The 11,521-nt window shown below is 36.0% G+C and overlaps 2 protein-coding genes across 2 annotated transcripts; both read left to right on the top strand.

Annotated features, from left to right (window-relative positions):
* Positions 1-2,015: 2,015 nt before the first annotated feature.
* LOC110708083 (transmembrane 9 superfamily member 11-like) lies at positions 2,016-4,724 on the top strand. Its single transcript, XM_021886191.1, has one exon. The coding sequence runs from the start codon at positions 2,416-2,418 to the stop codon at positions 4,390-4,392; it is 1,977 nt and encodes a 658-aa protein (XP_021741883.1). The 5' UTR covers positions 2,016-2,415; the 3' UTR covers positions 4,393-4,724.
* An 818-nt stretch (positions 4,725-5,542) lies between these two features.
* LOC110708084 (adenylate kinase 5, chloroplastic-like) lies at positions 5,543-11,304 on the top strand. Its single transcript, XM_021886192.1, has 19 exons — positions 5,543-6,246; positions 6,341-6,442; positions 6,703-6,831; positions 6,925-7,059; positions 7,248-7,394; positions 8,119-8,193; positions 8,294-8,387; positions 8,607-8,656; positions 8,789-8,917; positions 9,106-9,141; positions 9,213-9,293; positions 9,374-9,512; positions 9,656-9,735; positions 9,846-9,911; positions 10,007-10,036; positions 10,128-10,237; positions 10,356-10,493; positions 10,625-10,651; positions 10,742-11,304. The coding sequence occupies exons 1-19, from the start codon at positions 6,031-6,033 to the stop codon at positions 10,767-10,769; spliced, it is 1,812 nt and encodes a 603-aa protein (XP_021741884.1). The 5' UTR covers positions 5,543-6,030; the 3' UTR covers positions 10,770-11,304.
* Positions 11,305-11,521: the final 217 nt, after the last annotated feature.

The raw sequence follows: 11,521 nt of genomic DNA on the forward strand, positions 1-11,521 counted from the left end.
AATTACCCGTAGTTGTTTCTAGTATGACATACCTAACAATCATAGACAATTTTATATTATATTTATTTAGATATAAACAAATAAATAACAATGAGACGATACTAATGACTTTGATGAGGCTAAAAAAATAGTGGTTTCAAATGAGTAGTGACGTGGTTAGGTAATTGTCTTCTTTGTCAAATAGATTTGTACTCTATCATTGTATGTCCTCTTTGTAAAAAAAAAGAAAAAAAATTGTGTAGTGACGTGATTAGGTAATTGTCAAATTGAAGTAGTGAGTCCCCACGATAGTCGCGCACGAATAGAATACAAAGCATCTCATTCCTGGAAGCTGTATAAACTAGAGCCACACCCACACGGATGGTACTTTATTACTTCCAAGTTCCAACCCATATTTTGATATTTAGTATCAAATTCTCTGTCATTTTTTGTTTTTTAATTAAATTTTTTATATCTTATAAATAATACCTAAAAATTGCATATATTTCGTAATATATCACGGATGAAGGTAGTAATTTGTGTATTCATAACAACTTTATTAATTAATCCCTTTGTCCACATCATTACCTTCTTAATTATAATGCACTGAACTTGCTTTTCCTTTTTTATTTTCTTGTACTAAACAACCTGCCTACATTATTATTGCCTTTTATTTTCTTGTATAACAATGTATTATATACATAAATACATAATACATTATTATCATTTGTAGTTGACTAAAGTTATGGAATATTACTTGTGAAGTCTGGATCTGCACTTAATATAGTAACATTATTAAGCAAACATCCCAAATAACGGTACTCGTTCTTGTAATTATACAGCTATACAACTAGTACAAGTGGCTTAATTGGCTATATCGTACCGGAAAATGGCTGAAGAATAGATCAGAGTTACATAAGTGTGAATACTACAAAGATTTTTTTAATTGTGCATTATCTTTTTTCTTTTTTTTTTTTTTTTTTAATTGTGCATTATTTTGACACTTAGTAGTAATTGTAATAAGGTTTACAATGAGTTTGATAAAAGAGAGAGTTTAGAGTGGTCGATGTTTTTTTTCTTCTAGTGTATGAGTATTGGCATCATATAATAACTTGGAAATGTCTCCTAAAATTCACTTTATTTATAATTTTGGATCATCACTTCTTATAAGGGTGTGTTCTATTCACCTGATTTTCACTTATTTGAAGTTTCAAATTTAATTGAACTTAACTAAACTTATCTGAACTTATTAAAACTTATTTTAGTTGTAATTTGAACATGGATAACCCTTATCAGAACTTATTTTTCCTAAACTGAACTTATTTTTTCTGAACTGAACTTATCTGAACAAATTTTAACTTAATTGAATTTATTAGACCTGAAATAAGTGAAAATAAGGTAAACAAAACATACCCTTAAACCTTGTTTACAATGAATCATGCATTAGCCCCCATTCGAAGGTACTCCCTAATATGTATTATAAAAATTGACCTAATTAAAAATCCCTTTAAATTTGTAATCAATCTACTATTGTGTTAATTACTTTTACTTCATAGTATGTATTTAAACCATGCATAAGACCCAACTCAAACACGGTGATTATCAACTTTCTTAACACAATAATAAAAGGTGGACTATCATTTTAAGGTTATCATTTTATAAATGTCATCAAATTGTAAAAAAAAAATAATAGTAAATGAGCTATGAACTATTAGCTCTTCTATATTTGTATAGTTGTATTTTTATTTTGTTTTAATAAGAAATGTGGACAAAAAATTGTATCATTTTTTCTCAAAACTATTCTCAAGCTCATAGCGTAAAATAAGATAAAGATCGGAGTAAAATAAATGATTATTTATAAACGGGGTTGTATCTCAACGTGTCCAAACATATTAAGCAATAGGAAATGAAGATTGGTGAATGAACCATCGATTTACCCCAAAGATGCCCTTGGATCTACAATTAGTAGTCTAGAAAATGAGGATATTTAAGTAATTGTAGCTAATCAAAAGAAGTCCTAGAATGTGAAACACGTCGGTGGATCAAAGATGCAAAGACCTACGTTATAAACTGCGCCCCGACTCACTCTCTCTCGCTATCTCTCTCTCTCTCATCTCATCTCTGCGAATTGTATTCAGAAAATTCGCATGTTACTCTAACATTTCTTCCTCCATTCCCTCGTCGGTGCATGTCAAATTTCAGTCTCTAAAGGTCAGTTAGATCTGTAATTTTCTCCTGCATTTCTTTCTTCTCCAAATCTTTATATCTTTCTTTTCCTTGCTTAGACTTAATTGATCTGATCGTGACCTAGGATTTTGTTATTTAGGGTTTACATCATTAGATCTCGAATCCATAATCTCACTGATTAGGAAAACCCCAATCAATTTTGGCTAATTAGTCCAATTTCTGATCTGGGTCTGCCAGATCCGACGAAATATGGGGTCTTTAGGTAAATCAATGATCTTGGTAGTTGTGATTTGCTTGATATTTGAATCTGGAAATGGGTTTTATCTCCCTGGTAGTTACCCTCACAAGTATGGAGTTGGGGATACACTTTCAGTGAAGGTGAATTCTCTGACCTCAATTGATACTGAAATGCCGTTTAGTTACTACAGCTTACCCTTTTGTAAACCCCAAGAGGGTGTTAAAGATAGTGCTGAGAATCTTGGTGAGCTTCTTATGGGTGATAGGATTGAGAACTCACCTTATAGGTTTAAGATGTACACAAATGAGACTGAGATCTTTATGTGTAAAACTAGCCCTCTTTCTGCTGATGAGTTTAAGCTCCTGAAGAAGAGGATTGATGAGATGTATCAGGTTAACTTGATCCTTGATAATCTCCCCGCCATTCGCTACACCAAGAAAGATAATTTCTTGTTGAGGTGGACAGGTTATCCTGTTGGGATTAAGGTTCAAGATGCTTATTATGTATTCAATCATTTGAAGCTTACTGTTCTTGTTCGTAAGTATGAGGAAACCAATGTGGCTCGTGTGATGGGCACGGGCGATGCTGCTGAGATGATCCCTGGAGGCAATGGTGTTGGTGGATCTGGAGAGCCTGGTTACATGGTTGTTGGTTTTGAGGTTGTGCCTTGCAGTGTTCAACATGACATGAATGCGATTAAGGATTCTAAGATGTATGATAAGTACCCTGGGAAGATTAATTGTGATCCTGCAACCGTGTCAATGGCAATTAAGGAAAGTCAACCTATTGCTTTCACTTATGAGGTCTCATTTGTGGAAAGTGATATTAAGTGGCCATCTAGATGGGATGCTTACTTGAAGATGGAAGGTTCCAAGGTTCATTGGTTTTCTATCCTCAACTCCTTGATGGTGATCACTTTCCTTGCTGGTATTGTTCTTGTGATCTTTTTGAGGACTGTTCGCCGAGATCTTACTCGTTATGAGGAATTAGATAAGGAGGCTCAAGCTCAGATGAATGAGGAATTGTCGGGATGGAAACTTGTGGTTGGTGATGTCTTCCGGGCTCCTAGCTATCCGTCATTGCTCTGTGTTATGGTTGGTGATGGTATTCAACTTCTTGGGATGGGTGTTGTGACAATTATGTTTGCTGCTCTAGGATTTATGTCACCTGCATCTAGGGGAACTCTTCTCACAGGTATGGTGTTTTTCTACTTGGTTCTTGGTATTGCTGCTGGGTATGTGGCTGTTCGATTGTGGAGGACTATTGGTTGTGGGGATCACAAAGGATGGGTTTCTGTCTCTTGGAAGGCTGCTTGCTTTTTCCCAGGCATTGCCTTTTTGATATTGACCTTCTTGAATTTCTTGCTGTGGGGAAGTCATAGCACAGGAGCAATCCCATTCTCTCTCTATGTTATCCTTATCTTGCTCTGGTTTTGCATCTCCGTTCCTCTCACCTTAATTGGTGGTTACTTTGGTGCAAAGGCCCCTCACATTGAATACCCTGTGCGAACTAATCAAATTCCCCGGGAAATTCCACCTCAGAAATACCCTTCATGGTTGTTAGTCCTCGGTGCTGGGACCCTTCCGTTTGGAACCCTCTTCATTGAGCTTTTCTTCATCATGTCTAGCCTTTGGATGGGCAGAGTTTACTACGTTTTTGGGTTTCTCTTCATTGTTCTGATCCTCCTTGTCGTTGTGTGTGCTGAAGTCTCACTTGTTCTAACATACATGCATCTCTGTGTTGAGGACTGGAAATGGTGGTGGAAGTCTTTCTTTGCCTCTGGTTCAGTGGCGATATACATTTTCCTGTACTCCATCAACTACCTCATATTTGACCTCAAGAGCTTGAGTGGACCTGTGTCTGCTACTCTCTACTTGGGATATTCGCTCTTCATGGTTTTGGCCATCATGTTAGTCACGGGTACTGTTGGATTCCTCTCCTCATTCTGGTTTGTTCACTACCTTTTCTCCTCCGTGAAGCTGGATTGAAGCAATTTGTCATGCCATTTCAAGGTTTCTTGCAGATTTTGTAGGGGTATCTTTCCTGGTGAAAGATGGATGTTCAACCTGCTCCTTTAATAGATACTAGTCATATTACCCTTTTCAGATTTACTAAATTTTTAGGGAATTTGATGAAAGATTTGTAATAATAACCTTAAGTTTGATTTGTTTTATTACATGGAGATACCTGCATGAATTTACATAGTTTCCTTGCATATTTAGGGTCTTTTTGCTTCGTCTAGCATAACATGGGACGCTTCAGTGTATTTGAACTTGAAATTTAATAGAAATGAGGAAGTTGAGTTGTTTTTGTTTTTAAATTCTATTGTATGATGCTATCTGTCTCATATGCTGGGTCTACGTATGAAGCTATAGCTGATACACATGTTGGGGACAATCTATGTCAATTAATGTGTTAGTTGTCTCCATTACCCTACTCCTGCTATTGTGTGCTTCCACAAGCGTGCATTATGTTTGGATGTGCATTATGTGCTGTGCTGTACTATCGTGGACAATCGAATGATTTGCCCAACCTCCGGGATTGCTGTGCTAAGCTATAAATGGATCCATCACTAATTAGCAATATTCTAGCTATCATTTGCTTCAAAATAAAACAAATTGTATCTAATACTCACTGGAACTTGTGATCAAGTATGGTAGAGAAGATCCTCTTGAATTCCTGGTATTGAATTTGAATGATGTTTGCTGAATATAAAGTAAATTAGGTTTGGCATTTACTAATTACTGCATGAGATTAAGTTGTGGAGCACGTATAATTCACGTTTTCGATTCTGCAATGTGAAATCAGCATTATCCCCTCAACCATTCAACACTACTGGTCAAAAGCTTGTAAATTAATCAGATAGAATTTGTCCAACAAAAAAAGAGAATGATACGTATCTAATTCCTAAAATATCATATGCAGTAACTTGCAAGCCAAACTTGCTTTAGGACTTTCTACCTACTGAAAAAGTAAGTTAGACTTGCAAGTTGCAAGCTTGCAACCTGCAATGATTAATTACACTCAACTGTGATTGGGACGTTAGAATCATATCATGAGCAGACGAGAGTGTAAATAATTTTATCTGGCTGTTAGCTATTTAGCTAGTGAAGGCAAATATTATTGCAACGAATTTAAATTAATCATGCTCAGGGGTGAATGATTGTCATGATATGGATTGATCAATGTGTTCTTTTCACGAGGCAATAATGATGTGGACCAAAAATAGTATGTGGGAGGTACGGTTTGATCCTCTAATCATCCAAGATGGAAAGTGGTGGCGGAGTTGGCCGGTGATAATCTTACCTTCCACTCTGGTTAGGGCGGTGACAGGGCGCAAGGACTTTCTCGCGATAAGGCCTCTAAGTGAGAGAGTGAGAGGTAATTATAGCCAAGACACAGCCTCTTGGTTACGGGTTAATTTTCTGTTATTAAGGCTTGATAACAGTAATAAAATATCATGGATAGGATGAAACGAAGTATAAGCACTTAAATTATCTGGTGGTCGTTTTCAATTAATTTTAGCCACTCCTATACAGCTATCCTCCTCTTCTGTCCCCACCCTCTTTTTTTTGTTCAGTAAAACACCATAGCCAAATGTACCGTGAGTTGGTGATTGATTAGCTATGTTGCTGAAATCATTACCCTGTGCTTCTCACTTGGATGCCACAAGAATTGCTACTTGTCAAACTCCATCTTCTTCTTCCCTCTTCTATACTTGTACTTCTTCCTCCCCTTCCCACCTTTCTCTTTCCTTCTCTGTTTCTTCTATTTCAACCTCTCTTCCTCTTCGAAATCTTCGTTTCCGACATGAGCCTCTTCCTAAGAAATGCATCCAAAAGGTCAGAATTCGCAGCTTTTCTTTCTTTTTTTGTTGCTCACTGACACTTGAGTAGCTTTTTCATCATGTTGACTCTTTGTGTATGCCTCTTACAGAAATTGCAGGTGAATTGCGCCATCAATGAGCCTCTTAAGGTTATGATTTCAGGAGCACCAGCTTCTGGTAAAGGAACCCAATGCGAATTGATTGTCCAAAAGGTGAATCATATCCTTGCCTCCGTTCCTAGATCGTCTGTCTGAATTAAATTATTCGCAATTTTGATGGACATTTAAATCGATTTCAGTGACTTTTTTAATAGGTTGCGGGTATGTTTTATTCATTTTATATATTATTATTGTTAATACACTACTAGTATTTAGAATTGGGGTAATTTGCTGTTTTAATATAGTATAAATTCTTTAATGGTATTTGATCCTAACTTCAGAATACATTTTTTTTTTTGTTCTTTCACCTGTAGTTTGGACTGGTTCATATTTCCACTGGAGACCTCCTGAGGGCAGAAGTGGCAGCTGCCACTGAAATTGGGATCAAAGCAAAAGAGTACATGAACACAGGCCGCCTAGTCCCTGACGAAATTGTCACAGCTGTATATGTTTTTATTTCAAATTTTATGTCATGGATTTTTACCTGAGTTATAACTTGTTATTTTGAGAAGAGAAATCATTACACTTGTTGATAGATGGTTAAAACGCGACTTTCCCTTCAAGATGCGAAGGAAAAAGGTTGGCTTCTGGACGGGTATCCACGGACCTCAGCTCAGGCTCAGAGTCTTGAAGAATTGGGAATCAGACCAGATGTTTATATTGTGCTAGAGGTATAGCTTTGCGCCATACTATTCTAACACGATCATTGTCTTATAAGAATGATCCCTTAATAGGCGTTTATCAATAAAAATTAAATTCTGTCTCATGCAAATTAGTAAGTCATATTACTAATGAAAAATTATTGTTAACACATAACCTAGAAGAGAAAGTTTACACAGATTCGGCTCATGATACTCAGGTTCCTGATGAAATTCTGATCAACAGATGTGTTGGTAGACGGCTTGATCCTGTGATAGGGAAGATTTATCACATAAACAATTTTCCTCCTGAAACAGAGGAAATAAAAGAAAGACTTGTCACTCGCCCTGATGACACTGAGGAAAAAGTATGCACCTTTACCCATTGCATATCTTATTAATGCCTTAATATGAAATTTCTCAAATTGCACATTCATTGTTAGTTTCAGTCGACATTGTTGTTAAGTTTTAAGGAGTCAAGGTTTGTGATTATACTATACCTAATTAATTTGATTCACAGGGGGAAATCTAACTTAGAATCATCTTCACTCTCTTAATTCATTCAGTGAAACTCTCACAGGTATATTTAAGATATCACATAAAATTTTGTAGAGAGCTTACAAATAATAGTCAATCTTGCCTTTTTTTCATTATATGAATGATAAAGGCAATCACTCAAATTTTTGTAGTAAACTGTGTCCAAAAAAAAAAAAAAATCTAGCACTCACAAGGTTTGCAGCATAAAAGTGTCCAATTCCATATTGGAGTATGTACCCTTGGCATTGTGCTTTGAGGTGAAATTAGGTACCATGTAATATTTAACAAAATTTGGAGATCCTAAATGAAGTTGGCTTATTGTGAATGTCCATAATGCCTACTACTACACCTCCATAATAAAAATAACGTTGACAAGTATGCACGAATTTAACACTGATTTGATTGCTAGTTCGGCACATTGAGAAGGAATATCTACTGATTTTAATCTTAGGAATGGACCTAGAGTGTGCCAAAGTCTGTCTTTGTAGCCAATATTATCTACTACACGTCTACACCCTTCAATATACCCAACAGACTTATGAATTCCATTTCCAGGTAATATCTCGTCTGGAAATATATAAAAGAAATGTGGAGGCAGTCTTAACAACATATATGAATATAGTGAAAAAGGTACCTCAATTACTGATATCATGTAATTTTCTATTCTGCTCGCTCAAAGCTTAGAGCTTTCTGTACTGAAGTTTATCTAAGTTATGTTTGAGAAATTTAGATTGATGGAAATCGCCCAAAAGAAGTAGTTTATGGAGAAATTAATTCTTTATTGAGCAATGTAAAGGATGAAAAACTGAAGGCTTCCACCACAGGTGAGAATCTTGATTCTCTTTTTCACAGCAGTGATTTCTATGTCCCAGCAAAAGCTTCTCACTTGTTATTGTCAGTTTCAAGGGTGAACCTTATGTATTATGAGTGCTATCTTAATGATTCAACTTCATCGTGACATATATCAGTCTTGTGAGCTGATTTTTGTTTCCATCTAAAACTGTTGGAGAATTATCTAACATTCATGGAGCATTTTCATGCAGGAAATGCAGTAACTAAGAGCAGCAATTTCAATCTTGCAACTCCAAACAAGGTATTTAGCTCTTAAAGTTTTATTCTTCATCATCTCTCCCCTTCTTTTAGGTAATAAGAATACAAGGAATAGATCCACCCCATGTTTGAACTTATCTGTTACATTTGATCCCTCAGTTTAGCCTTTTTACAGGATAAGTGGAGAGGAATCCCTACAAGGTTAAATAATATTCCACATTCCAGAGAAATAAGAGAATATTTCTATGAAGATGTGCTGCAAGCTACACTGAGAGCTGTAAAAGATGGAAAAAGGAGACTGAAGGAAAGTTGTTTTGTCCAATCCCTTTCATTCCACAACTTTAAGAAAACCAGAAAACAATGTGTGCACTTTCCAAAGTACATTGAAACTCTGACCAACGACCTTTTCTTTTCTCCCATGTCCTTCAATTGATGATAATGGTTCACTTGCTAAACTATGGTTTTTCCTGATTCCTATCTTTAATCTGACAGGTGGAGATCAGTATTCCAGAGCTGGACCCATCTACGGTAAGCAACTTTTTTTTTTCTAAACGTCTTTTAAAAGCTGTGAAATTGATCATATTTATGTGATTTAGTAGGATGTTTATAGAATTGGGACTCTGATGGAGCTTGTTCGAGTCATAGCCCTTTCATTCGCTGATGATGGAAAACGAGTGAAGGTTGGTTTGTTTTCAATCACCCATGTTATAATCACCTCTCATTCTAATCCTTTTTCTAACTAACATTACCCTATACTTAGGTTTGTGTCCAAGGATCAATGGGTGAAGGTGCATTGGCAGGAATGCCATTACAGTTGGCAGGCACTCGAAAGATTTTAGAGTTCATGGACTGGGGTGATTATGAGGCCAAAGGGACTTTCATCAACATAGGTTCCATAGGTATTAGCAACATCAAAAATAGTTTTTTATGAACATATAATTCACTGTTATCTGGATTGCACCAAACCCTCTCACTAACCCTCCTTGCTCCCACTTATATGATGTTTGTAAGTTCAATGATTTATAACATGGATATCTTGTAGGTGGCAATGAGGTTGATGAACAGGATGACATGTTTATTCTAGTGGCTCCTCAGAATGCTTTTGGAAATTGTATCATTGATGTAAGGACCTTCATTTTTTCCATAAATTTATAATATACATTCAATGCCCCATGTTATCATCCTGTCCCTAAAATGATCTGTTATAATTGTCTGATGATATTCCTTTGCAGGATCTGAGAGCTATGACTGATGCTGCAGGGAGTCGTCCAGTTATTCTCATAAATCCTCGCCTCAAGGTTTAATTTCCTAACGCCATATTGCATGTTCTTGAGAGGAAACTTTTCAATAGTTTGTTGTAATTACCATTGATTATCCCCCCCTTCTGATGCAGGACTTGCCTGGCTCAAGTGGCATTATGCAGGTAAAAAGACCTCTTTTAATCTGTTTCTTTTTGCTTTTTTTTTTTTTTTTTTAATCAAAATCTAAACTTTTCACTATTCTGTTCTTCAAAGACGATGGGTCGTGATAAGAGATTGGAGTATGCCGAGTCATTTGAGAATTGCTACTCCTTTCGGCTTCTCTACTATGCAGGAACTCAGTACCCAATCATGGGTGCTCTCAGGTATTTTTGCCATGAACTTGTCATTTTGAAGTTTGAACTTAGAAATTTAAGTTCATGTTGCCAAAAAATTATGCATTATGTGGAGCAAGAAAATCATATGAACATGTTAATTCAACAGAATGGCGTATCCCTTCCCATATGAAGTATACAAGAGGGTAGACGAAGCTCCTGGAAAAGAAAAGTATGTCATGCTGTCCACATTTGAGAAGAAGCCAACTTCTGATGACATTAACAATGCATTCCTAGGGAAGCCAAGGTAACTCTGAATCTGTCTGAAAAAGAAGAGTGGCATTTAAATTTGATGATTTAACTTTGTACATAATTCGTATTATATTTTGTAAAATCCCGGTGACATTGGCTGATTACATTCTCATTGTTGTGTCGCAGAGAACTGAAGAATTCATCTGGTTTTTGGTAAGATCAGAGGAGAACCTGATATTTAACATGAAGTTCATTTTTGTAAGCCCCTTGATACTTACTTTTTTATGTTGCATTTTATTACAGGGGTTTCTTGAGTGCCATTCTGGGTTAAACATTAAACATATTGTAGCATCTTGCACTGTCTTATAGCGACCAATTACCTCCTCCACTTCATTGCCATATCAGTGTTCTGGTTTGGCAGAATACTCGTCTATAGAGGAAGGATTTAGTGTAGCATGATTATGTAAATGATGCGCCCTTAATTTCTTCACAAAATCACCTAGAATTGAGGGCATTTTTTACAGTCACATATACTTGTTATCTTATGCAGGGACTTGTGCCTCGTATTACATATAGATTTCTTATTCAAATTTAGTGAATAGTGGCAAATTATATGTTATAGATTTCTCTATTCTATTCTGTGTCTTTTGTCCAACGAACTGTGCTGGCTTAGATGATCATCCTAGGATCATGTAACCATTCTCCGATCCTGTAGTGCTTCATTGCTATGAGGTGAATGTGAATCTTCCTAAGCTAAAGTTTTTGGTTTAATTTGTGTGGAATAGCATATATTAACAGGCACACTAATTGTACCATGACTTTTCTTTTTGAATCAATTAATGAATGAGATGCTCCTTATGTTCCTACTCTCTTTTTCAATATTTATTATATGATTGATCATTTTCTAGCTAGATTTGAGTATTATAAGATTTGTTCTAGTATAGTCTGAATCTGATTGAACATCGACTATGAGAGTTAATCACAAATAATTAGAAAATTTTGGTGATATAGAAGTACGAGAGTAGTTGATGGATGACCCATAACCTAGCTACAAGGTTTTTTTCCGATGACTAATGATCTACA

Source organism: Chenopodium quinoa, unplaced genomic scaffold, assembly GCF_001683475.1.
Source record: "Chenopodium quinoa cultivar QQ74 unplaced genomic scaffold, ASM168347v1, whole genome shotgun sequence".
NCBI classification, from domain to species: domain Eukaryota; kingdom Viridiplantae; phylum Streptophyta; class Magnoliopsida; order Caryophyllales; family Amaranthaceae; genus Chenopodium; species Chenopodium quinoa.

Bases quoted from the DNA above. Each gene is read 5' to 3' on its own strand.
- LOC110708083 (XM_021886191.1), top strand. From the start codon at position 2,416: ATGGGGTCTTTAGGTAAATCAATGATCTTGGTAGTTGTGATTTGCTTG.
- LOC110708084 (XM_021886192.1), top strand. From the start codon at position 6,031: ATGTTGCTGAAATCATTACCCTGTGCTTCTCACTTGGATGCCACAAGA. The intron at 9,736-9,845 runs GTAAGGACCTTC...ATTCCTTTGCAG, and splicing joins TTGGAAATTGTATCATTGAT to GATCTGAGAGCTATGACTGA. The intron at 10,494-10,624 runs GTAACTCTGAAT...GTTGTGTCGCAG, and splicing joins GCATTCCTAGGGAAGCCAAG to AGAACTGAAGAATTCATCTG.